Consider the following 27,059-nt stretch of genomic DNA (forward strand, 5'->3'; position numbering starts at 1 on the left):
CAAAGGGGAATGCAAGGAAGGCACTCAAGCCCTCCTCCAGACTCTTGGGAACCTAGGGTACCGGGCATCCGCCAAGAAGGCCCAGATATGTCAGAAACAGGTGACCTATTTAGGATACAAGATAAAGGATGGGCGTCGATGGCTAACGGAAGCCCGTATGCGAGCCATCTTAGACATTCCCACCCCACAAAATCCCCGCCAACTGAGAGAGTTCTTGGGAACGGCAGGCTTCTGCCGCCTATGGATCCCTGGGTTTGCCGAAATGGCGGCTCCCCTCTACCCCCTCACTCGGCCAGGGGTTGCTTTTAAATGGGAAGAGCCCCAAAAGAAAGCCTTCACCGACATCAAAAAGGCTCTCCTTGAATCACCAGCCCTGGGTCTACCGGACTTAGCTAAGCCATTTGAACTTTTTATAGATGAGAAAGAGGGCTATGCTAAGGGAGTCCTCACCCAAAAACTGGGGCCTTGGAGAAGGCCCACTGCATACCTCTCCAAGAAATTGGATCCTGTGGCATCGGGATGGCCACCCTGCCTTCGAATGATTGCCGCTATAGCCCTGCTGGTAAAAGATTCTCACAAGCTAACCTTGGGGCAGCCTTTGACCATACATGCCCCTCATGCAGTTGAGGCAGTCATCAGACAGCCTCCAGACAGATGGCTCACTAATGCTCGAATGACTGATTACCAGACTATGCTGTTGGACAAAGACCGGGTCCACTTTGGGCCTCTGGTGACTCTGAATCCAGCCATCTTGCTCCCTCTCCCAGGGGAGCCAGAGGCTCATAATTGCTTACAGGTACTGGCTGAGGCCCATGGGACGAGACCCGACCTGACTGACCAGCCTCTACCCAGCCCGGACCATATCTGGTTCACAGATGGAAGCAGCTTTTTGCATCAAGGAGAACGGAGGGCTGGCGTGGCAGTTACCTCAGAGAATCGAGTCGTCTGGGCTCAGGCACTCCCTCCCGGAACCTCCACGCAGAGGGCGGAGCTCATTGCCCTCACGCAGGCTCTAAAATTGGCAAAAGGTAAGAAGCTCACCGTGTACACAGACAGTCGTTATGCCTTCGCCACTGCACACATACATGGAGAAATTTATAGATGGAGGGGGTTGCTTACCTCAGAAGGGAAGGACATTAAGAATAAGGAGGAAATCCTTGCTCTCCTAAGAGCTCTTCATCTGCCCTCCGCCTTAAGTGTCATACATTGCCCTGGACATCAAAAAGGGGATTCTCTTGAAGCCAGGGGTAATCGAAGGGCAGACTTGGCGGCCCAAGAGGGGGCCCTGACCACAGACACCACTAGCCTCCTGGCTCTAGAGCCCACCAACGACCGTCCCTCCCCCTCATGGGACTATGAACAAAGAGACATCCAAACCCTAGAGAAATTGGGAGCCACAAAGGAACCAAACGGGGATTGGACTTATGAAGGAAAGACTGTCATCCCCTACCGGGTAACCAAGTACCTAGTGACATTTTTACATAAGATGACACATCTGAGCTCCAAGAAGATGCGGGAGCTCCTCGAACGAGAAGAGGAATTCAATTTCCTTTTGGGGAAGAATGACATTTTAAAACAGGTAACTGAGCAATGTGATGCGTGCGCCCGAGTCAACGCATCCAGACTGAAGCTTCCTCCCGGGAACCGGGTCAGAGGCTACCGGCCCGGAACACATTGGGAGATAGATTTTACTGAGATTAAACCAGGTAAATATGGATACAAATATCTATTAGTTTTTGTAGACACCTTTTCAGGATGGGTTGAAGCCTTCCCTATTAAACATGAAACAGCCAAGATCGTTACTAAGAAATTGCTTGAAGAAATCTTTCCCCGTTATGGGATGCCTCAGGTACTGGGAACAGACAATGGGCCCGCCTTCGTCTCCCAGGTAAGTCAGTCAGTGGCCACCTTGTTGGGGATTGATTGGAAATTACATTGTGCTTATAGACCCCAAAGTTCAGGACAGGTAGAAATGATGAATAGAACAATCAAGGAGACTTTAACAAAATTGTCGCTTGCAACTGGCACTAGAGACTGGGTCCTCCTACTCCCCCTAGCCCTCTACCATGCTCGCAACAACCCTGGGCCACATGGGCTCACACCTTTTGAAATCCTGCATGGAGTACCTACTCCTATCATTAACTTTCTTGATCAAGATGTCTCAGATTTTGCTAACTCCCCTTCTCTCCAAGCTCATTTACAGGCACTACAATTAGTACAGCGGGAGTTCTGGAAACCCCTTGCTCAAGCTTATAAAGACCAGAGGGACCATCCCACCATCCCCCATTCCTACCAGATCGGGGACACCCTTTGGGTCCGGCGTCACCAGGCCAAGAACCTTGAACCCCGCTGGAAGGGATCCTACATCCTACCACTCCCACTGCACTCAAAGTAGACGGCATTGCAGCTTGGATACATGCTTCACATGTAAAGCCAGCCCGACCCACCGATTCAGCCACTGCATCAGAATGGACCGCACACCGCACTCAAAATCCTTTAAAGATAAGACTCTCTCGTACACCCTCCTGTTGATTGGTTGTCTGTTTACCCCCCATGTAGCAACCAACCCCCACAGGGTTTATAATATCACCTGGAAAATAGCCAACCTAGGGACCGGGGAAATAGCCAACCTCAGCACTTATATAGGGACTCTACATGATGGGTTCCCTCCTCTCTATGTCGACCTATGTGACTTAGTAGGGTCTGACTGGGATCCCTCTGACCAGGAACCATTCCCAGGGTACGGATGCCACCACCCTGGGGGAAGGATAGGAACAAGAAGCAAGGATTTTTATGTTTGCCCCGGCCATAAACCAACTCATGACTGCGGGGGGCCACAGGAAGGGTACTGTGCAAGCTGGGGATGTGAAACCACAGGGGAGGCTTACTGGAAACCCTCTTCCTCTTGGGATTTCATCACTCTCAAATGGAGGGAGATCCAAGGGTACGCAGGGAAAGGACCATGGAGATGTGGGCAAAGACCCTGCAGACCCTGTTATGATAGTGCCGGAGGGGGAGGTTTTCAAGGCGCCACCCCCGGAGGAAAATGCAACCCTCTCATCCTAAGGTTCACAGATGCTGGAAAAAGGACTACTTGGGATAGTCCTAAAGTCTGGGGACTCCGGCTGTACCGAGCAGGGAAAGATCCGGTGACCTTATTCTCCCTGTACAGACAAATTACTCCCCTAAGCCAACAATCAGTCGGGCCAAACCCAGTAATAGCGGACCAGAGAGCCCCAACCCAATTCCAAGTCCCTGAACCCCCTACCGTTCCTAAAGCTATCACTCCTACCCCAGGTGCTGTCATCTTCTCCCCCACCCCAGACGCCCTAAACATCGAGATAACCAGAGACCCTCCAGGTACCGGAGATAGATTATTACAATTAATCCAAGGAGTTTACCAAGCCTTAAATTTTTCAGACCCCAACAAGACTCAGGAATGCTGGTTATGCCTAGTTTCCCGGCCCCCATATTATGAAGGCGTGGCAATACTGGGCAACTACTCCAACCAGACCTCAGCACCTACCAGTTGTGGAGCTGCTATGCAGCACAAGCTCACAATATCTGAGGTCTCAGGAAAGGGGCTATGCATAGGCAGGATTCCTCCCTCACATCAAGAATTATGTAACCAAGTAGAGCCATTATCTCAGGACAGCCAATACCTTGTTGCCCCTTATGGAACTTATTGGGCTTGCAGTACTGGGTTGACTCCCTGTGTCTCTACCGCTGTTCTCAATACCACCATTGACTTTTGTATATTGATAGAACTTTGGCCCAAAGTCACATACCACCAACCTGAATATGTTTACAGCGTACTAGGGAAATCAACCCGATATAAGAGGGAGCCAATATCCTTTACCGTGGCCCTATTATTAGGAGGGATAACAGTGGGGGGCATAGCAGCTGGCATAGGGACCGGAACCGTTGCCTTACAGGGAATTAATCATTTTAAGCTTCTACAACAAGCCATGCACACAGATATCCAGGTCCTAGAAGAGTCAGTCAGTGCACTCGAGAAGTCCTTAACATCACTCTCTGAGGTGGTCCTGCAGAACAGACGAGGGTTAGATTTATTATTTTTACAGGAAGGGGGGCTATGTGCTGCCCTCAAGGAATAATGCTGCTTTTATGCAGACCATACAGGAATAGTTAGAGACAGCATGGCCAAGCTTAGAGAAAGACTTAACCAGAGACGACAATTATTTGAGTCCCAATAGGCATGGTTCGAAGGATGGTTTGCTAAGTCTCCCTGGTTCACTACCCTTGTATCTACTCTCATGGGACCTCTGATTATTCTATTTTTAATCCTTATACTTGGTCCCTGCATTCTGAACAAGATAACTCAATTCATCAGAGAACGATTATCTGCCATACAAACCTTAGTCTTAACTCAACAATACCACCAGCTAAAGCAGATAGATCCAGAATATCCAGAGACCTCTGAATGAAAGATTCCATTCAGTTACAAGAGAAATGGGGGATGAAAGACCCCCCCCGGGCCGTAGCTTTTCTTTTAAGTTTGGCTCCTACTCTGGTCGGCAGCTGGCGGGGCGCACGCGAATACATCCTCCCCTCCCCTGCACTCCCCGACCCTTGATCCCCACAGCTGCTGGCTCTCACTCCCCGCCCCGCGCAAGGCCAGCCCCCGCCAGATGGCTCCGGATCGCTCCGTCCCAAGACCAGCCATCTGGACCAGCAGAAGATAAGGCCGTTTCGCCTGACTATTAAACCTTGAGAAAATGCTGATTTGATGCTTTTCGCTTCTGTACTGTGCCTGTTTTCCCCTATAAAAAGGACCCCCCTTCCGGGGCTCGGGGCTTGGCCAAACAGAAGCTGAGCCCCAGATATCCGTGCTATTAATAAAGCCTCTTGCTTTTGCATCCAAAGTTCGTGGTTTCGCTGATTCCTGGGTGCGGGTCTCCTTCTACGAAAGTACCTCTTCGGGGGTCTTTCACAGTCTATTTGGTATTCTGTAAACTTCTTGTACTTTCATAGGCATAACCTTCTGTAGGTTGGGGAAGTTTTCTTCTATGATTCTGTTGAGTTTATTATATGTACCTTTGAGCTGTATTTCTTCACCTTTTTCTATACCTATTATTCTTAGATTCGGCCTTTTAACAGTGTACCATATTTCCTGGATATTTTATGTTAGAGATTTGTTGGACTTGATATTTTCTTTGGTCGATGATGACTGTATATGCTCTAGCGACTCTTCAACAACTGAAATTCTCTCTTCCTTCTTTTGTATTCTATTGGTTATACTCACATCTTTAGATCCTGATCATTTATACAGCATTTGTATTTCCAGCATCTCCCCATTTTGTGTTTTCTTTATTGTTTCTATTTCAGCTTTCATGCCTTGAACTGTTTCCAGTGCTTCCTTCACTTGTTTGGTTGTTTTTCTTTAGATTCTTTAAGAGAATTACTTATTTCTTGAATTTTTTGTTTGTTTTTTCTTCTATTTCTTTAAGAGATTTTCTTGTTTCCTCTGTAACGTTCTCGAACATCTTCATGAAGTAGATCTTTAGGTCTGTCTTTTCTTCTTCTTCTTCTTCTGTGCTGTACTTTTCAGATCTTGCTGGTGTGGAATCCCTAGATTCTGGTGGTGTCATATTGGTCTTTCTGTTGAGTGTGTTCTTATTCTGCCTTCTTCCCATCTCTTCTTCCAGTGGGTGCAGGTGGGGACTCTCTATCTCCTCTTGTCACCCAGTGGTATGTGTGCTCCAAGTCTTCAATGTCTACAGATATGGATGGTCTTGCCTGTCCTGTTAGTATCCTCACTCAGGAGAGGTTGGAGCCAGCAGAGGGGTAAGGAAGAGTGAGGTATTTCCAGATTCAGGGAGGTCCTTCCAGTCTGGGTGGTTCCACTCTATGCAGTCAGGTTCACTTTCTGAAACCCCAGGCCCAGAGAGATCCTGGGGTGATGGGGACCTTGGGCAGGAGTTGTGTCGTGACCTGGCTTGTCTCATCCTTAGTCCATGACAACCATGAGGTTCTGCCTGAGTGGGGGGTGTGTGGACCTGGAAGTTCCTAGCAACCCAGTGACGTTAAAGACCAAACACAGGCATCTTGTCATCTTCAGAGAGGTCTTGTAAGACCCCTGGAAGCTCAGGCCTCCAGAATCTTTTCCCAGGACTTCGGCCACCCCAATCATCATGAGGAGGCCAAAACTTGATGCAAACAGCAAAAGGCTTTAATGAAAGGTAGACAGTTTGTACAAATAGGCTCTCTCAGCATGCAGGCTAGACAGCAGCCCTGTCCCCCAGGCACAGGCATTATTAAAGGCAAAAACCATAAGCTTAGGGAGGGGCCTTGACTCTCTGTCCATTGAATATGTGACCAGAGTCAGGGGTTCCTAGGAAGTCCTTTGTCATAAGGGGAGGCCTGGGGATCAGATAGCCTCCTCATCCCACCAGTTGTAAAACCTGCAGACCTCAGGGACCCTTAATTGACACATTGACCAGTGGGGCAATCTGTTTCCTTCATGAGCCCCTCGGGGAGGTTGGCCATCTGGGAATTCTTGGTACCCAGTTATCTTATGGTCTTGTAAGGGAGTAATTGCTGGTGGCTGGTAAATTCCAGGCACTAAGTCAGAGTAGTAGCCTTGGTCAGTTTCTGGGCTATATTTCTTTGCTAATTTTTAAGTTTTTCACTCTCAGTTCCATGTTGTAGAACTAGAGTCATTTCTTTATTAGCCATCTTTTCTGGTGTTTCTTAACCATCCTGCCAATCCCAAGAGGGAACAGTTTCTCTCTTTGTTCTTTCTCTCTGCTCTGGCCGATAGCCCCTAATTCAAAACCTTCCATCATCACAAGTTACTCACTCACCTCTGATCTCCCTGACCAGGTGCAGGCCTATTCAGATGCTTAGGCACATACAGATGCAAATTAGGAGGCATATTACCCTGAGGCCATTGTAAACAATAGTAGCCCTACTGGCATTAGCAATACAATAGTGGGCCAGAGCTTTCTGGTGTTCCTGTTTAGTGAAACCAAAGGCAGGATTTCAGAATATTCCAAATCGGAAAGATTTTCATCCCCCATAGAGTAGGGCTCAGCAGAGGTCAGGGAGGCAGAGGGGAAAGGAAGAGTTAGGTATTTCCAGACTCAAAGAGGTCCTTCCTGTCTGGTCAGGTCTAATCTATGCACTGGAGTTTACTCTTTTGTCTGAATTCTTATGTAAGTTATTTTATTGACTTCATTCAATAATATTCTGTAACTTGTGAGAAGGAATACATCCTTTTGTTCAGTGTATTGCTTTTAGCTGTAGTTTGATTTAATGATTACAACAGAAGAGGCGTGAGAACAACTGTGGGCAAGCACAGCAAACAAAATTGTAAGTAAATATTTGCTAAGTTAATTTAGAAAATGATCAGTGCTTCTAAAAATAATATACCCATTCTCTTATTTTCTTTTTCTTTTTCTCTGGATTCCTGAGGAATTAATGATGTGTTCACCCTTGTTACACTTATGATTAGATTTTTGAATTACAAAAGATCCATGCCTCTATCTTTTATAGTTTCATCCTGCATTGATTATGAGATTTAACTTCAATTTCAAATATTTTCATAACAGTAACAAGACTTGATGAAACTTTATTTGAAGTGAAAATATGTGAATTATGGTAAAATGTACTTCAGAAATCCATAATAAGACTCCGTACATAAAGTTTCTAAAACTAATATGTTTTATAATAGATTCAAGGCAGTAAGGGCTTCCAGAGGCTAACAGCCTGTAACCAATGAATCCATGAGTAGCTGCAAAGTTGACCTTAATTTTAATAGAACTATAAATACCAGCTCTATTCTCTTCTTGGGAATAACTAGAAGTTGTTTTAACCAGAAAAAAATGCTTCTAATATTAAGTGAATTTTCCTGTGGGGCAGATGAAAGCCTATTATAATTACTCACTTTTAAAGAAATTACTAAAAAATGGTCTATCTAGTAAGGGTGCTGTATGATTTTTATTATTATTTATGATGATGAATCTATGGTTTTGAAAGCATTTTATAATCTTTATAGTTGATGGTCTTAGAGTGAACATATATGCATAACAAAGATATTAAGTATTTAATAAATATTTAAATCAGTTATGTTGTTTTATCTATTTCCTTTTTTAAATTTAATTTAGAAACAAGTTTCATTTATATGTCAATCCCAATTCCCACACCCTTCTCTCCTCCCCTGCTTCTAACAAACCCCTATCCAGTTCCCTTTCTGCTCCCTAAGGAGGGTGAGGCCTTCCATGGGGGATTTTCAAAGTCTGGCATAACATTTGGAGCAGGGTCTAGACCCTCCCCAATGTGTCTAGGCTAAAAGAGTATCCATGTATGTGGAATGGGTTCCCAAAGTCTACTCAGGTACTAGGGATACATACTGGTCAAGTACCAGAGGCCCCATAGATTAACCAGAACTCCAAACTGATATCCTCTTTCAGGGGGTATGGAACAGTTCTTTGCTGGTTTCTCAGCTATCAGTTTGGGGTACATGTGAAACTCTTTGTTCAGGTCAGGTGTTTCTGTGGCTTTCTCTGGCATAGTCTTGACACCTGTGCTCATCACTCTTCCCTCCCTGCAACTGGGTTCCTGGGTTCAGCTTAGTGACTAGGGTGGGTGTCTGCTTCTGCTTTCATCAACTACTGGATAAAGGCTCTAGGATGGCATATAAGGTAGTCATAAGTCTCATTATAGGGGAAGGGCATTTAGGGTAGCCTCTAGACTATCACTAAATTGTTAGTTGGGGACAACCTTGTAGATCTTTGGACATTTCTCTAGTGCCAGTTTTGTTTTTAAGACTATAATGGCTCTCTTCATTATTGCAACTATTTTCTTGATCTCCTTTATTTGTTTTAAGGACAAGTATTTCATCTATAATGATTCTATAGTATCAATAAATTTGAAAAGTCTGATATTTTGTACTAGTTCTAAATGAATGGTCTTTCTTGGCATATTTTCATTGATCTTGCTTGAACACAAATAGTTCATCTTAGAGAATATTGTCTTTTATATTTATGATGGAGAAAAAAACAGGAACATTAATACATTGACTTCATCTCTGCACTTTGTAAGTACTGGAAGCAAATACATGTTTAGACAGAACAAATCAAAATACATCATAGATTTTGCAAGAAAATGTAGTACTGATTCAAGAGAATGTTGCTCCTTAGATGGATATAAGTTTGACTATTTTCACTGAAGGAAGTTTTTATCTTTTGATATGAGAACAAGAATGCTTCCCTTTTATTCTAAAGATAATATATAATTAGGGAAATATGACTAAGTATTATTTTAATATTTTATTTTTGTACAGTGTGTTTGAATGTTTGTCTCAGTGTGTGCAAGTTATACATGCGTGCACTTTATGCCTACTTAGATGAGAAGACTGTGTTGGATCCTGTGGAACTAGAACAGGAGTTATAGATAGTTATGAGCTGCCACCAATGTGGTGAGAACCAATCTCATATCCTATGAAAAATAAGAGTTATTCCCAACCTCTGAGCCATTTTTCTTGCCCCCAAAATGTTTGTTAATATTTCCTTTAAAATGCAATTTATGTGTGTGTTTTGCCTGCCTACATTTCTATATGTGTTGTGAGAGCAGTACCCACAGATATCATAGGAGGGCATTTAAGTCACTAGAACTGGAGTTACTAATGGTGGTAACCCTCCATATGGGTGCTGGGAATCAAATCAGAGTACCCAGAAAGATCAAACAGTGCTTCTAATTTCAGACAAACATTTTCTTTTTAAGAAGATATATCATATTAAGTTCCCAAGAATTCTTGTCCACTGTATTCAGTTTCCACACTTAATTAAGCCATTGTTTATATTGACTACTCAATTATTTTTCTTGCCAACATGTTATTTTGGCCCCTCCTGTAATCCTAAATGTTTAGAAAAATTCAATTATGCTATTACACTAAGGTCTCAAAATCACAAGAGGAAAATGCTGATTTTTGTCATCAAGCATCTCTTCAATGTCTACATGTAAATTGTTTATTAGATGGCATGAGCTATGACTCTCTGTAATAATCTTTACTAATTTCTGTGGCTTTTAAAGAATTATTTCATAAAATCTTTTACCTTTTTATTTTACATTTTGGCTTCCCCTCCTATATGCCCTCCTAGTTCCTCTGCAGCAAACCCCTTTCTTCCTATCCCCTAATCCACTACTTAACCATTTCTTTCCAGGAAAGGCAAGTCTCCCATGACTATCCACAAAACATTGCATATTGAGTTAGAGTAAGACTAAGCTCCCGCACCCCATGTATTACTGCTGGGGAAGGAAACTCAGCCTGAAAAGTAGTATAGCAGAAGTCAATCAATATCATAGATATACAATGTTCCAATTGTTAGGATCCCAGGAGAGGACTAAGCTATACAACTGTAACATATATATGGAGGGCCTAGGTCACTCCCATGAAATTCTCTTACTGTCAGTTGAGTTCCTGTTTGCCCCTGTAAGCCAAGGTTAGTTGATTCTGTGAGGTTTTTTTTTTTTTTTTTTTTTTTTTTTTTTTTTTTTTTTTTTTTTTTTTGTGTGTGTGTGTGTATGTGTGTGTGTGGTGTACTTTACCTCTCTGACTCCAACAATCTTTTCTCCCCCTCTTTTGCAGAATTCAATGTTCTCCTCCTAATATGTGGCTGTGGGTCTGTATTTGTTTACATCCGTTGATGGATGAAAACTCTTAGGACAATTGGGCTAAGTACCAATCTGTTTCACAGCAGATGGTCAGTTCTAGCTACATATCTACTGTTGCGAGATTTCTCAGCTGAGGTTATCTTTGTAGATTCCTGGGAGATTCCATTATACCAAATTTTTAGCTGACCCTGAAATGACTTTCCTTTCCAGTGGTCTTTTTCAGTACTTTCCCTCTCTGTCCCCAACCCCATCCTGAACCATCATGTTCCCTAACCCACCCACCCTCAGTCCCTCACTAAAATCTCTTCTATTTCTGCTTCCTAGAAAGATGCTGGTATTCACATAGGAATCCTCCTTGTAATTTTATGAACTAAACTCTCCAGTTTTCCTAATACAATAATGTATGCTGAACAGAATGCATAAATTTGTTACAAGATATTATTGACTTAGGATTAGGAACCCAGATCAATTCCACAATTCTTAACAAACCTAAGTAACAGTTTGAAATTGGCCTGAATATATCTGAGTAAAAAGCAATAGTGATGAAGTTCTTTGCTGAAGTTCATTGCAATGTTTCATTCTAGCTGTTTGAACAGAATGACTTCCATCAGAGAATTGACATCCTATAATATATACATAATGACCATTTTAACTGGCCATTTTTCCAAGGTATCTATGGATAATTACATTTTAAGAGCCATTTATAGTCATCACATAGTAATGATGTGAATGGTTGAACAAATGTATATCTATGTATAAAATTATCTGCATATATATGACTAAAACATAATATTTCTAACATGGAGACTATTAACATAAAAATGTATGATGGAAGTACACATGATGAAACTAGACAGGAATATTTGCTTTCAACTATAGATCCTTCATCATTGAGGGCACAGAATGACAAATGCTAAAATGTAAACTCTAGCAAGAGAGTTCATCACAAACACCTGAAGAATGATTTCGGCTGTAGTTTCATTTTTTCCAGTGCTGAATCTAAGACTCTGAACATGTCTACCACTTTTCCTTATCTTCATCTTTCTTTAAACATTTATTATATAAGGTCTCACTAGCCTCTAACATCCTCAGGTGGTCTGCACTACCAGGCCTAACTTGAAATACTCCTGCCAGTTCTGAATGAGTTCATCTGGCCAAAACATTACATTTGTCAGCACTAGTAGCCAATTAGATTACATCTGTCTATGGACTGGCAGAAGTAGAAATTCCAAAAGAGGCATCTAGAAGCATTTTATGGACTTGTAGAATCTGAATTATTTTCTTCTATTTCTGGTGGGCATCAGAGTAAGATTAAGATGAATGTTGGTCAAATCCTTGTCTGTGTAATCTGATGGAAAACTATCAGTTCCTTATATTTATTTAGGAAACCTGCCATGGAGAAGGCTGCTCTAGAATCTCTTTCTTTGTCTTTGCTACTAAATAAAATGGAGCAATGTTTCTCTCTTTTTTCTTTTCTTTGAAATGTACTTTAAAATTAGTTCTTTGAAACAAATTCAGGGCATTATATGCCAAGCATTATAAATTCAACAATTTAACAATAGTCAATTATAATCAAAATGCTTCAGGTAAAATAATGTACTCAATATGAACTTTTTATCTTACAAATTCTCTGTTAGGACACTGTTCCCTGTAACCTACTGTAATGTGTTTGGAAGAAATATATTCAGCCAGTCACTATCTTTGCTTTGAAATCAACTTTGACCTAACAAGGCAATCAAGGAATTGACAGAAATTCACTGGATTTAATAAGATAAAACAATATTTTGAGTTCAACAGGTCAATAAAATACATTCTACAGTGGAGGAGTAAACAAACTCTACAGAAGAACTAGGTCATAGAGAGTTTTTCGTTGGCCTCAGTCTGAATTCAGCCTTAACAGTTACATTTAATGGTAGTACTCAATTTATATCAATGTCTTGTATAACTACATTAGAATGGAATAACATATCAATTACATGATGTGAAAGTTTGAGGGACTCTCACTAGGAACCAGGTTGATTTTTAAAACTGTGGGTGTTATACTTAAGAGACATGAAGGTGGCTCTGAGTTTTAAATCTCTTTGGAGTAAGAGTAAGTACAGATTAAATTAAGGAAGCATTGTGCATATTGGGGGATGTCATTTAAATTTGAATCCACACCATTTGAAAAGCAAGTCTTTTCCCTGAGGTCAATATGTGGTTTCCACTTCATACCATGTATTGATTGAAAATCATTCTGATTATGATGGGGAGCATCATAGCATGCAGCCAGATGTGGTGCTGCTACATCTTGACTCAGAGGCAACAGGAAGTCACCCAACTGTCATACAGAGTGAAGCTTGAGAAAAAGACCATAAAGTCAACCCCCACATTGATAACCTTCCACCAGAAGGTGTGGCCCAGATTAATGGTGTCCTCAAGATCTGGATTAAAGTTGTGTGTCATCCAGCATCCTCAAAACAAGACCATACTTCATCTAACAAGTCCACATCTCCCAATAGTGCCACTCCTTATGATCTCTTGGGGGACAAATATATTCAAACTATGATAGGTTCAAATACCACTCTGGCTATTAAAAATAAAACATGAATTACCAGAATAGTAGTAATTATAATTGAGATTATATCAATATTAGTTAGTCCTTAATCTTTTCATTTTCTGCCTCTATTTCCAAGCCATCTGAAACAGAACTATACATGGTTCTAACACATGGTGTTATGGTATGTCCCATCCTTAACACAAGAATTATTTTTCCTTTTAGTATTACTTTCCTTGACTTCCTAGGTGTCTTATCAAATTGATGGCTTCTTAGTTTGTCTATAGCTGGTTTGATTTCTCTGTCTGTGTTCTTGCCTTGAGTAGGAGTACCAAATGTTTGTAACAAAATACCAATAGCTTGATTTTAACAATAAAGACTCTGGAGCCAGATGTTGGGGTGAAAACACTGATATCTCAGAAACACAGAGTAAGCACCTAGCTGACCCTACTCCTTAACAGATGCCCCACACCCATCTCTCTACAGACACTGTCTCAATAGATTTCCTCAAACTTAGTTATCCCTTTCTCTCTATTTCCTGTGCCTCTCTTTATCTGTCCTCCTAACTCCCCTTCTCTCTTTTTGTTTTGTTCTTGATATTCCCAAATTTACTTCTTGTCAACTAGTTGCTTAATCTACCTCTTGACCTGTGGTTGTCTTTTCTTAATCTTCTTTACAATATTCAAGCACAAAGCTTTTGGATTATAAAGGTGTTTGCTAGGGTTGAGGCACAGCACAACTAGAAACAGATTTTTTCAGTAAATAACACAATGTTGGGGTTCACAGTGTGATCAAATATCCTTCAATAGCTTAATCCATACATGTTTACTAATAAGTGTTTTTTTGCAATGGATCTCTGGTGTGGCTTGAGGCCTCTGGCTTTATTACTATGTTGATATTGGAGCATCACTGAAGCTCCTCCTGGATATCCTATTGCTGTCCTGTGTAGTGAGGATCCAGTATCTTTGCATTTCCAGATCTGGCCTCTTCTAAAACTCCAGCAGCTTACAGATGAGTGGCCCATGAGCTTGTTATACTTTCCAGGACTGAGCAGGTAGAGGAGACAGATGGCTCTCCCGAGGCATCTTCATCTTGGTGGTGGGGGTACACAAAGCCATGAGTGGTTTAGTAATTTAATGTTTTTAAATCTTATGCTCTAAATAATGTAAGAGTGACCTCAATAAGTTTATGATTGCCCAAAATAATTTCATATCCAATATGTGATTTCTGATGTTGAAATATCATTTATACTATTCTTTTATAATTGTCTTGCATTTAATTATTTTGTCTTACATTTAAATATATCTGTATTTAGAAAAGTGATTATGCAACTTATTCCTAGATCTGTTATAATTTAAATAACTCTGTAGTTCTAATTATAGTGCTCATATAACTTTTCTTTCTTGAATTTTTATAAATCCTCGGGCCACACTTATTTGTATACACAAATCTCATTATTGATTAAACATCAATCAACAATCATTTTCCTGTTCACACTCATTAAATGTTGAAAAGAGTCTCACTATCACAACCTCACTATTCTGGAAAGTGTGCCTTTCTAAACTTTGAATTTTTCTGCAAGGTTTTCTACATCAAATGTTAACCTAACTTTACTAAGAATCTACATTTCTATATTTTTTCTAAGGCTGGTAATTGTATCATTATTCCACTTTAGCATCAATGCTTGGAAAAAGCCAATCACTATTGTAATTACCAGTGATTCTGGCAGTGAGGGGCAAGAAACCTAATGAGAGATTTTGTACTGTGCATAGATTATCAGGGACTTGGTAACCTGCAGGACAATAAAAAGAGCTATGTTCAATAACAGCATGAGGTCCTTGGGATATCTACTCCTTGGGTCTGAGCCTCTCCAAGGCTTCCCTGCTGGGATAATGTTAACCAATGAGTCATTTATTCATGAGTACCAAAGCTGCTTTCTCTTCTTCCTGAAAGGTCCCTGACACACTACTTATTTATACATTTCATTAAATATATTACATATATGCATATATATACATATATATTTTATCTTATTCTATATACATATGTAGCATATTATGTGATAAATAATATATAACAAACATAACCTTTGGTATAGATTTTCCAAATTTGCCAAAATATTTTAAATGTATATTTGAAAATCAGCCATGAGTAACTCTTCGACTTCTGTAGAAAACACATGTAATAGTTCAGTAATACAAATAAGCTCATTAATGTGAAGCACTGGTTTTTGATACTGAGAATTCTATTACTTGTTTATGTTATTTGCATCTTATATTAATTTGTTAATATTTGAAATTATGTAATTCAGTGATTTGATCAAGATCATGACTTAATAAACACAAAACTTTAGTAACACATCATCCTTTCCAACAAAGACATATTCAGGACATTTTCTCCTTTGAATTTCTCTGATATCTTCTTTGGGAAAAATGTTGTTTGCCATTGAAGTAAATTAAATATAAGTATATATCTTCATATAAATTTTGAAAAGCAACTCTAGACATGCTTTCTGAATAGTTTTCTTATTTTGGCTTTTGAGAAAGGGTTTCTCTGTATACCTTTGTAGCCTTTTCTAGCATTTGTTTTGTAGACCAGGTTAGACTTGAACTCTCATAGATCCACCTGCCTCTGCTTCCTAAGTGCTGGGATTAAAGGCATAGCATTACCACTACCTGACCTGAATTATTTTTTAACAAACTGAATGATATTTACTTTTGAACAACATTTGTAGTTTGCACTCTTTTATAGTAAAGTTTTTTTCTGTCTTAACCTAGTTTGAAAATGTGGGCACACATGCTACATGTCTTTACATTTAGGGCAGTTTTGCAATTGTGCTGTGTAAGTTTAGAGCTAATCTAATGGGAAAGCTTTATAAGTAACTATGTCTGTGACCCATGGGATTATGCGAAAGATTTGCTGCTTTAAAGATACATGCTTACATTGCTAAAGAATGTGTGACCTACTTGCATGAAGAATTCCATAGATGAAAAAGTTAGCAGCCATGGGGTCTAAATCTTACATTTTCACAAATAAAAACTTGGAGAATGGTAACTGCTTCTTTTTCCTAATACATGTCCACATTTGATTCTTGTGATTTCCCACTTAAAATACAAGATTGGATTTCAGGTCACATCTAGATTTCCCTGTCTTAGGCTAGGGATAATTTGGGCTATATGAGGAATCATGGAGCTAATAGTTGTTAGAGTGAAGAATAAAATTAAAATTAAATAGTTTTTCATTTATATATATGATATGTGTTCATTTATATACATGTATATAAACATGTATATACAATTAAGAAAACGCTAATATATTGTATTTATAATATTTTGTTATATACAACTAATTGTATTAACACCCATTATCATTTACAAAAAGCAGACTACAAGGGAACCTGGAACTGTAATACTGGATAACTGTACTAGTTGAAAATACCATGGACAAAGAAAAAGAACTGAATACTGTTGCTCTATTAATTGAATATATATTCTGTCTATATTCTATTTACTTAGTCCCATTACCATAGATAAGTGTAGTTTTCATTCCATATCAAATAACTTTTATGTGACAAAATCATTCAATAAAATAATGTCAAACAGTAACCTATTATAGAATATACAAAATATATTTCATTAAGGCTTAATGAAATATATTTTGTATATTCTATAATAGGTTATATATAATCTTTAAACATGATAGAGTAGATATCGTGTTTTACAGACTTATAAAGATATAAAAATTTGCCTGTCTCTGCCCTGGTCAGGGACACATGAGGCCTGGGGACTTCTCATGGCTGATCCCAACCCAACAGGATCCAACACACTCAGATACTGCCAAGGCCCTGGTACTAGACCTGCCTCCATCCACAGAAAGAGGAGAGACATCAGAGTAATGAATCTGTTTGTGCCGACAGGAAGGAACCTTGATCCCGTACCCAGCATGAGAGGAAAAGACTCCTTTTACACCAACTGCAAGAAAGCATGGGAAGAAGAAAATATAAAAACACATTCAAAAACAGAAAAATCAACATGATACCACAAGAGTCTAGGGACCCTATGCCAGCAAGATGTGAAAATCACAATGCAGATGAAGCAGAAGAGAATAGCCTTAAAAACATCTTGGTGAAAATGCTAGAGGGCCTCAAAGAGCATATGACAAAATCCCTTATAGAAATGGAAGAAAAAAAATACAACAAATCACTTAAGGAAAGCCAAGAAAATGCAATCAAACTGCTGAAGGAAACATTTCAGACAGTTCAAGACCCGAAAATTGAAATAGAGACAATAAAGAAAACATAAACTGAGGGAATGGTGGAAAAGAAAAGTTGAGTAAATGATCAGGAACTACAGATGCAAGCATAACCAACAGAAATACAAGAAACGGTAGAGAGAATCTCAGCCATTGAAGATACACTAGGAGAATTCATCAACCAAAGAAAATCTTGAGTCCAAAAAAATCCCTAACACATAATATCCAGGAAATAAGGGGCACTGTAAAAAGACAAAGAGTAAAGGATTACTGGCCTACAATCCACACTATCAGAGAAGATAGTAAACAAGGAGGATGCTGAGAGAGACATACATGGTCCCCTGGAAAAGCAGAAAGGGACAAGATCCCCTGAACAAATTGAGAGCATGGGAGGAGGGGAGAGGAAACAAGGAGAATAAGAAGGGGAGAAGAGGATGGGTGACAAGGACATGATGGGGCAGGGATGTTGAGCTGGGGGTAGAAGAAGAGAGCAAGATAAGAGATACTATAGTAGAGGGAGACATAGGTTTAAAGAGAATTCAGGCACTAGCGAAATGTCTGGAGATCTACAAGGATGACAACAACTAATCTAAGCAACAGAGAGGCTACCTTAAATGCCCTCCCCTGAGAATGAGATTGGATATGCCATCCTATAGCCTTCATCCAGCAGCTGGTAGAAGCAGATGCAGACACCCACAGCTAAAACTTGAACTGAACTGAAATCCAGTTGCAGAGATGGAGGACTGATGAGCAAAGGGATCTATACCAGTCTGGTGAAACCCACAGAAACAGCTCACCTGAACAAGGGAGAATTCTTGGTTACCAGACTGATAGTTGGGAAACCAGCATGGGATTAATCCAGAACCCTTGAATGTGGGTGCCATTGAGGAGGCCTCAGAAATCTATGCAGCCCTTTGTAGTGGATCAGTATTTATCTGTAGCATATGAATGGACTTTGGGTGCCCATCCCACATGGAGGGATACTCCCTGAGCCAAGACACAAAGGGGTGGGCTTAGGCCCTACCCAAAAGTATACTATAGACTCTGAAGACCCTCCATGGAAGGCCTCACCCTCCCTTGGGAGCAGATAGGGTATGGGATAGGTAGGGTGTTTGTTGGGTGGGGCAAGGGGGAAAGGGAGGGAGAGGGACCTGGGATTGACATGTAAAATTATCTTTCTATTTAAAAATTTTTAAAAGAAGAAGAGACAAAACCTAATAATAATAGGTATAGAAGAATGTCAAGAATCCAACTGAAAGGTGCAAAAAAACATATTCAACAAAATCATAGAAGAATAATTTCCCAACCTAAAGAAAGATATGCCAATAAAAGTGCAAGAATCTTACAGAACAACAAATAGAGTGGACCACAAAAAGGGTTTCCTTGCCACATATAATCAAAACCCCAAACATACAGATCAAAGAGAAAATATTAAGAGCAGCCAAGGAAAAAGTTAAGTAACATATAAAGGCAAACCTGTCAGTATTACACATGACTTTTCCATGGAAACTCTGTAAGCCAGAATATCATGGATAGATATTCGACATACAGAAAGAGAACATGGATGCCAGCCCAAACTGCTTTACCAAGCAAAGCATTCAATCAATATAGATAAAGAAAACAAGATATTTCATGACAAAATCAGATTGAAACAATATATATCCATCAATCAAGCCCTAGAGAAAGTTCTGGAATGAAAACTCCAACCCAAGGGATTTAACTACAACCAGAAAAATAGGCAATAGATAAGCCCCCTTTACCAAGAGAAGAAAGAAAAATGGGGTGGAAAACCACACACAATTCCACCACCACTAGCAAATCCCAAATAAATAAGAATGAAAAATCAATGGTCATTAAAATTCCTCAAAATTATGGTCTTAACTAACCTATAAGAAGACACAGGCTAGCAGAATGGATGAGAATCCATCCTTCTACTGTGTTGAAGAAACACATTTCAAATTCAAAGACAGATAGTATCTAAGAGTAAAGGTTTGGGAAAAGATTTTCCAATCAAATCAACCCAAGAAACAAGCAGAGGTAGCAATCCTAATATCTAACAAATTAGACTTTAACCTAAAATCAATCAAAAGTGATGAAGGAGGTCACTTTCTACTTACCACAGGAGAAATCCATCAAGATGAAATTTCAGTTCTGAACATCTATGCCCCAAATACAAAGGAATCCCCATTCATAAAGGAAACATTACTAAAATACAAATCACAGATAAAACCTCACACACTTATAGTAGGAGACTTCAACACCCCACTCTCACTACTAGATGGGAACACCAGACAGAAGCTTAAAAAAGAAACAAAGGAAATAATTAATAGAAGCTATGGCCCAGTTGTTTCTAACAGACATCTATAAAACATTCCATCCAAACACAAAAGAATATACCTTCTTCTCAGGACTACATGGAACTTTCTCTAAAATTGAACACACACGTGGAAACAGAGCAAATCTCAGAAGGTACAAAAAATTAAAATAACACACTATATCTTATCAAACCACCATGTTTTAAAGTTAGAATTCAAAAACAACAAAACTCATGGAAATTTAATAATGCCCAACTGAACCACTCCTGGAATGAGGAATAAATAAAAAAATGAATTAAAGATTTCCTGCAATTCAATGAGAATGTAGAGACAACATTAATGTGGGAAATTACCAATACAGAGCCAAGTAGGAATATAAGGGCATTTAACAGGGAAAAGACTTACTTACAGAGCGACCAAGACCAAGCCAGCCAGCTTGGCAGCAGTCTGTACAGCATGCCAAAAGGGTCAAAAACAAAAGTGAAACCCAGCCACCTGACTCTCTATTCTATATCACCCTGACCACGACCACGCCCTCATAGGCATGGTCAGGCACACCATTAGCCAGCCACTAAGCAGGCGTGGCTACAGGTTCCCCTACAATTCCCCTTTTAGTCTAAAAGAGGATTAAAATTTAACGGTGTAAGTATCCAAAATTAACAATCATAAAGGTGAAATATAAGAAGATACAACAATCTGCTTATGTCACATCCTAACTATATATTTTAACTAAATCCTAAAGTCATCTGAAAGAGGTGTCCAAGCCTGAACACCTCCCTCCAATCCCAACCATAAACAATAGGAAGCTATCACTAACAAGGTACATACACTATCCTAAGTGACAACAATGGGAAAAGGGGACTTAGCATTCTCCAAGTTACTTCCTGCTGAAATGGGATGATGATATCCTTGTGGGGTCCTGTAGGAAGAAAATGTTAGTATAGTGAAAGTCTTGAATGGATTGTATCCAGTCCATGTTAGATGGGATTCGCTTGATTGAAGATCTTGCTTGAAAACCTCAAATTGATTAAAGTCAGCACCTGAAGCTCTGGCAGTGTTAGTTGAAATGGAGCAAGTTGGATCCAGTGCAGTCGAGGAGGTGTGGCCCATTTTCTTCCCAGTATGTCCAGGGATTGCTGTCAGGCAGGTCTTCATTGACTGTGTGGGACTCAGACATAAAAAGTTAGCAGAGAAATGTTTGCTTGTGTATGTACACATACTAGGAAAGGCAACCATGGGAGAATAACAATTATGAGAGGGTGTACACCTTGAAGGAAAGAGCCAAGAAAAGACAAAGACAGTCCCCAAATTCTTCTTTTATTCTGTATTACATCAATTGGCTTCTTGATACAATACAGAAATTCTAAAGTGTAGTTAAACAACATGCTTGGATTTTAGAGGAGGAAAGCCAAATCCACCTCTAAATCCAGTATTGGTTTAATTGAATAGGGACTAGAAAAAGAGAAATAGAGTTCTCTGAGAGACAGCTGTAAAGTTTGCTGTATGGCACGTTCCTTTTGTTTGATAGTTATAGCTACCTTCTCTTCTTAAGTATCTACCCATGGAGTGTCCTTTGCCTTCTGGAGATGAGATTTCCTGTGAAGATAAAAGCAAAACACTTCCCTTTCCTTTGGGAGGTTTCTATTTAGTTCATAAGATATAACTTAGTAGAATACCTGTCATTTCTCCTCGTTGAGAGGTTTTGTCTTTTAAACTGGAATCTTGATCAACTTTGATGGTATCCAAAGTTTTTCTTCTGTGGAAACCAATGCAAAACCCCTACCCCAACGTAACACATGTCCTGGTTTCCATACAGAGGTTAGTACATCTTTGAAATATACTGGCTGATTCAGTTCAGTAGTTTTCTCCATATTCCAGTGTCTTTCTGCAGCTGTTTGGCCTTTTTCATTGGCATTAAGAAAGTTTAGTGTTGATAAAGCATTATGCTACCTATGTTTGTGGGAGGGTTAGTCTTCCAAGCCTGTTAGTTAAGCATTTCCTTAAGTGTTCTATTAGATCTCTCAGCCAATGCTTGTCCCATAGGATTGTGTGGTATACCGGTGACATGCTTTATGTTATAATATTTGAAAAACTGTTCCAATTTTGTGGAGACATACACTGGAGCATTGTCAGTTTTTATTTGTGCAGATATACCCATAACTGCTATCACCTCTAGCAGGTGTGTAATAAAAGAATCAGCTTTTTCAGAGTTAAGAGCAGTAGCACATTGGAACCCTGAGAATGCTTCTATACTATGTTGCACATATTTCAAAGTTCCAAATTCTGCAAAGTGAAAGACATCCATTTGCCAAACCTCATTTCTCAGAATGCCCTTAGGGTTACAACCTGCTGGCAATAGAGTTCGGTTATAAAAGGAACAAGTATGACAGTTTCTCACTATCTCTTTGACTTGTTGCCAAGTGATGAAGAAGTCCTTTTTCAAATCTTTGCTATTTACTTGATGTTTCTTATGAAATTCCAAGGCTTCTAGCACACTTCGGATTAATAAACGATCAATCTCATCATTGCCTTGTGCTAGTGGGCCTGGCAGACCTGTATGGGATCTGTTATGTGTAATGTATATAGGATTACTTCTGTTTCTGATAGTTTCCTGTAATTGTAAAAACAGAGAAGTTAATTCTGTAATATCAGAAATGAATTTTGCAGTCTCAATGTGTAACACATCTCTCTCTGAATATTGAGAATCAGTAATTAATCAGTAATCAGTATTAAGAGGTTCTGTAAAATCCATAAGTACCATGAGAATTGCATATAATTCTGCCTTCTGTACAGGTGTATATGGACTACTTTAAACTACTTTACTTACCTCACCTGCTTTATAACCTGCCTTACCTGATTTGTTGGCATCAGTGTAGAAGGTAAGAACTCCAGAAATGGGAGTTTGTCTTACAATACATGGAAGAATCCAGACTGTCTTTTTTATGAATTTAATTCTGTCAGTTTTGGGATAGTTGTTGCTAATTGTTCCCCAAAAGTCAGCAAGAGCTATTTGCCAGTATTCATTATCCTTTCACAAGGAGGAAATTTCTTCATTAGTTAAAGGTACTATAATTTCTCCTGGATCTTTTCCAGTCAGTTGACGAAGTCTTAATTTTCCCTTTAAAATCAAATCAGAAAGCTTTTCTATATATGTCTTTAACTTTTTATTCTGTTTATGTGGCAAAAATATCCATTCCAATATAATGTCTTCCCTCTGCATCAGAATTCCAGAAGGGTATTCTCTGGATGGCAAGATAAGCAGAATACAGTCTAAATTAAGGTTTAACCGATTTACATGTGCATCCAATATTCTGTTTTCTACCCATTGTAACTCTTTTTATGCCTTAGCAGATAATATTCTCAGACTATTTAGGTCCTTAACACCTTTAAGGGCCATTTTTATATGCTTTAAGTCATGTGTGTCTACACCAATAATCGTCTGTAGTTTCGAATTTTCCCCCAATAACTTCTGAAGAGAATTAAGAGTTTGATAATGATCTCTCCTAATTTGTACCTTTTGAGGTCTGATTCTTTGTAAGTCTATCTCGTAACCTAAATAGTTAATAGAATCTCCTCTTTGTATGTTTTCTGGGGCAATCTGTAAACCCCAAGGAGGCAGAACTTCCTTCACTATTTCAAACATACATTCCAAAGTTTCTTTATTGGAATCTAAGAATGTCATCCATGTAATGATAAACAAGAGATTGTGAAAATTTCTTACAAATTATTTTCAAAGGTTGCTGTACAAAGTGCTGACACAAAGTAGGACTATTTAGCATTCCTTGTGGCAAAACTCTCCACTGATATCTCCTAACTGGCTGTGAATTATTAAGAGTTGGTACAGTAAATGCAAATTTTTCTCTATCATTTTCCTGTAACGGTATTGTGAAAAAACAGTCTTTTAAATCAATGACTATAATAGGCCATCCTATAGGTATTAAGAAAGGTAATGACATTCCAGGTTGCAGAGAGCCCATTGGTTGAATTAACTTATTTATGGCTCTCAGGTCTGTCAGCATTCTCCACTTACCTGACTTCTTTTTGATAACAAATACAGGAGAATTCCAAGGACTGGTAGATTCCTCTATATGTCCAGCGTCTAGCTATTCCTGTACTAACTTTTCTAAAGCCTCTAGCTTCTCAAGATGACATCAGCCATTGTCCTACCCAAACTGGTTCATCTGTAAGCCACTTCAATGGCAGAGCCTTTGGCTCCTCTGAAGGTCCATCATTTATATTTAGTTTCTGTACAGCATGGATGGTTGGTAAACATTTTCCATAGTGTCTTACCAGATCTTTTCTACTATCTAAAGATGTACATAATTTGTATCTGACATTGGAGGAATATTAATCTGAGTATTCCATTGCTGTAAGAGATCACCACCCCAGATATTTATAGCTGTATCTGCCACATATGGTTTCAGAATCCCTTTCTGTCCTTCTGGTCCAATGCAGACCACTGAGTTAATACTCTGTCAAACTCTATATAGAGTCCCAATTCCTAAAAATTGTACATTTGCCTCTCTAAGAGGCCATTTCTGAGGCCAAGACTTTTGAGTAATAATAGTTACATCTTCCCCAGTGTCTATTAAGCCAGAAAAACTTTATTATTAATTTTCACTTTCAACTGAGTCCTTTTATCATTAATGGAAGCTTGCCAAAATATGCATTTCTTATTTTGTCCAGTCATATTTGATTCTTCATCACCATTCAAACTACCATCTAGAGCAGTATCATTTTTCACAATAGGCAAAGAGCTATCTATTCTTCCTGTGAGAGATTGTCTCCCACTGGTACTGGGAATGACCGGACATTTCTTGAAGTGGAGGCCTTCTTGAGGCCCCCCTCGGGGTTTCCGGGCCTGAACGGGTTTCCTTGCATGTCCCTGGTTAGTCCAGTGTCTGCACTTACCACATCTTCTATACAATCCAGAAGGCAGTGGCCTTCCGTATGAAGCATTGTATGAATTCGTTTGTCTGCAATTTCTCTTAGTATGTCCCATTTTACCACAGTTGAAACATCTAGGTTCCTGGCACCTTCATGGTCTCCAGGGGAAGGCTCTTCCTACCCAATGTTCTGGTTCATAGTAGTAGTAACCTCTAGCCTCTTGGTACCTATGTTGACCTCTGTAAGGGGCTTCTCCGTCCCAAGCCTTTGTGTCCTCACCTCTAGATCTTTTAATTTCCTGTTGCCTTTATAAACCTTTTGAAATGGCTTCTCCTACCAATGCTCCAGTGTCTTGCACATGATAGTCAATGGAGGCTGCATGCAAAACCCATTCTTCTAGCGGAGCTGATCTGATATTTAAAGGCAAAAGTATTCTTTTGCATATTGGGTTTGCATTTTCATAAGCTATTGTATATACAATTGATTGTCTTATTTCTCGATCTGTTACCTGTAATTCTACTGCCCTGGTTAGCCTTTGTAAGAAGTCCTGGAACTGTTCTGTAGTTCCATGTTCTATTCTGGTTTAAGCTTCTAGGCATTCTCCTGGCTCAGGAACCTTATGCCAGGTATTTAATGCTGCTTTCCTGCATAGAGACAGTATATCGTCATCATATTCAGCCTGAGCCTCTGGGTTAGCATAACTACCCTGACCAAGAAGCTTATCTAGAGGGGCTTCAAAACCTTCCTTTATGCCCTGATGCTCAAGAACTTCTCCTCTTCCCTTACTAATGCCTTCCACCGGATTTGGCATGAATTCTCACTACAGCTGTTACCAATTGTTCCCAAATGTGGGTGTCACCCTGTTAAATGTTGCCCATGAATATAATAGCTGTTTTACATATGGGCTATGGAGACCATATGAGACAACTGATTCTTTAATATTCTTAAGACCCTTCAGCTGTATAGGTTGCCATTCATAAGCCATCCGTCCATGAGGGTGTTTCTTAGAAGCTGGCTTTTCTACCATGTTAGCTGGGTACACTAATGGTGTACGAGTAAAAACCTTAGAAGAATAGTCATGATACCTGGGTGGAGTAGGTGACTCAGATTGGAGTGATTCTGCTTCTGAGGCATCCCAATGATCTTTAAGCCTAGTAATGATATATTTATGAAAAGTTTCAATCTCCTTAATAATAAAAGATTCCAAGCATGTTAGTGAATCTGTAAATTGCTCTAACTGCTCTTCTACAAGTTTTTCTAGGACTTTAATACAATCATCCTTTCGCAGCATCTGGATGGTATGGAAACTGCTGTCTAGGTATTGGAGTCTAGATTCGAGGTCATGATTTGATGATTTTGAGTCCTCAGCAATCAACCATATGGACCTATGTTATCTGTCAGCACTGTACTATAAATTATCTTCCAAACATTCAAATCTAGACTCAAATTTGTGATCTGCTATCTTGGGTGCTTCAATAATTGTTTGAAAGGCATTGTCCAATTCTTCAACCCTATCCTGGGTACTTTGCATCTTTGCATCTATTTGCTGGGTAACATTGCCTATCTGAGTTTCTAGCTGGCTACAGATATTCTTTAACTCGTCATGGTCTTCTGACAGTGTAGCCTCTAAGGCCTCAGACATGGAGAATCTCTCTGTGTTTATCTTATACACTGCATCTCATCTTGAGTAACAGACAGCTCTGTCTTTAATGTATTAGACAAAGAAACAAGCTTATCATCCAATTTCTGTCCCACTTGCTGCACAATTGTGTTCTGACCTAATCTATTCTCCAAAACCTCATTGGGCAAAGCTGTTATTTACTGTAAGTAGGTGGTGAGGTTATCCTTATTCCTATTTCTGAGTCCTCTGGCTAGTAATATTATTTTTACCAGCAAGCTAATTGCCATTATGGCATGTAGGCCAGTAATTGGCAAATTAGCATCCTCCTCAAACATTGAATTCATGTAATAAGCAAAAATATTACCAGTTTTAGCAAATGATATAATATTCTGCCATAATTTTACCAGATTTCTACTTCAGATGCAGTAACTATCTTTGACCAGCAGGTGACACAGGTGTTCAGCTACTCGGCGTGGTGTTTGGCAGCTGTCGGTCAGCAGTGGAGAGAGGTCACAAAAGCAACTGCACTTATCTTAGAGAATATATGGTCTTTCAGCCACAACCACTAAAAGAGATGTGGTTTTACTGTAGCAGTGGCCAGGGGAAGTCTCTGCTGAAAGCCGAGGCCTACTCGAATCTAGGCAGCTAGAAACTGTCTCCAAGCTGGGCAGATGGTTCTGACTAGCTCAGCGGCAGTGGGAATGCTCTTGTGTGGCACAGTGGGTTGGCTGCTAGTTGGAGCACATGTGGAGAGAGGGAGCTTTCCTGGCCTAGGTCACAGGCCGGGATGAACCCACAGCCTGTCCCAAAA

The 27,059-nt window shown here is 39.8% G+C and overlaps 1 protein-coding gene across 1 annotated transcript in view; it reads left to right on the forward strand.

Moving 5' to 3' along the window:
- The first annotated feature begins 2,468 nt into the window (after positions 1-2,468).
- The window catches only part of LOC113833253 (40S ribosomal protein S29-like), a 138,486-nt gene continuing 113,895 nt past the window's right edge, over positions 2,469-27,059 (forward strand). The window contains 1 exon segment of the mRNA XM_027394017.2: positions 2,469-4,063. Coding sequence (XP_027249818.2) covers positions 2,469-4,063 — 1,595 coding nt within the window.

This window comes from Cricetulus griseus (assembly GCF_003668045.3).
Source record: "Cricetulus griseus strain 17A/GY chromosome 1 unlocalized genomic scaffold, alternate assembly CriGri-PICRH-1.0 chr1_1, whole genome shotgun sequence".
Classification (NCBI taxonomy): Eukaryota; Metazoa; Chordata; class Mammalia; order Rodentia; family Cricetidae; genus Cricetulus; species Cricetulus griseus.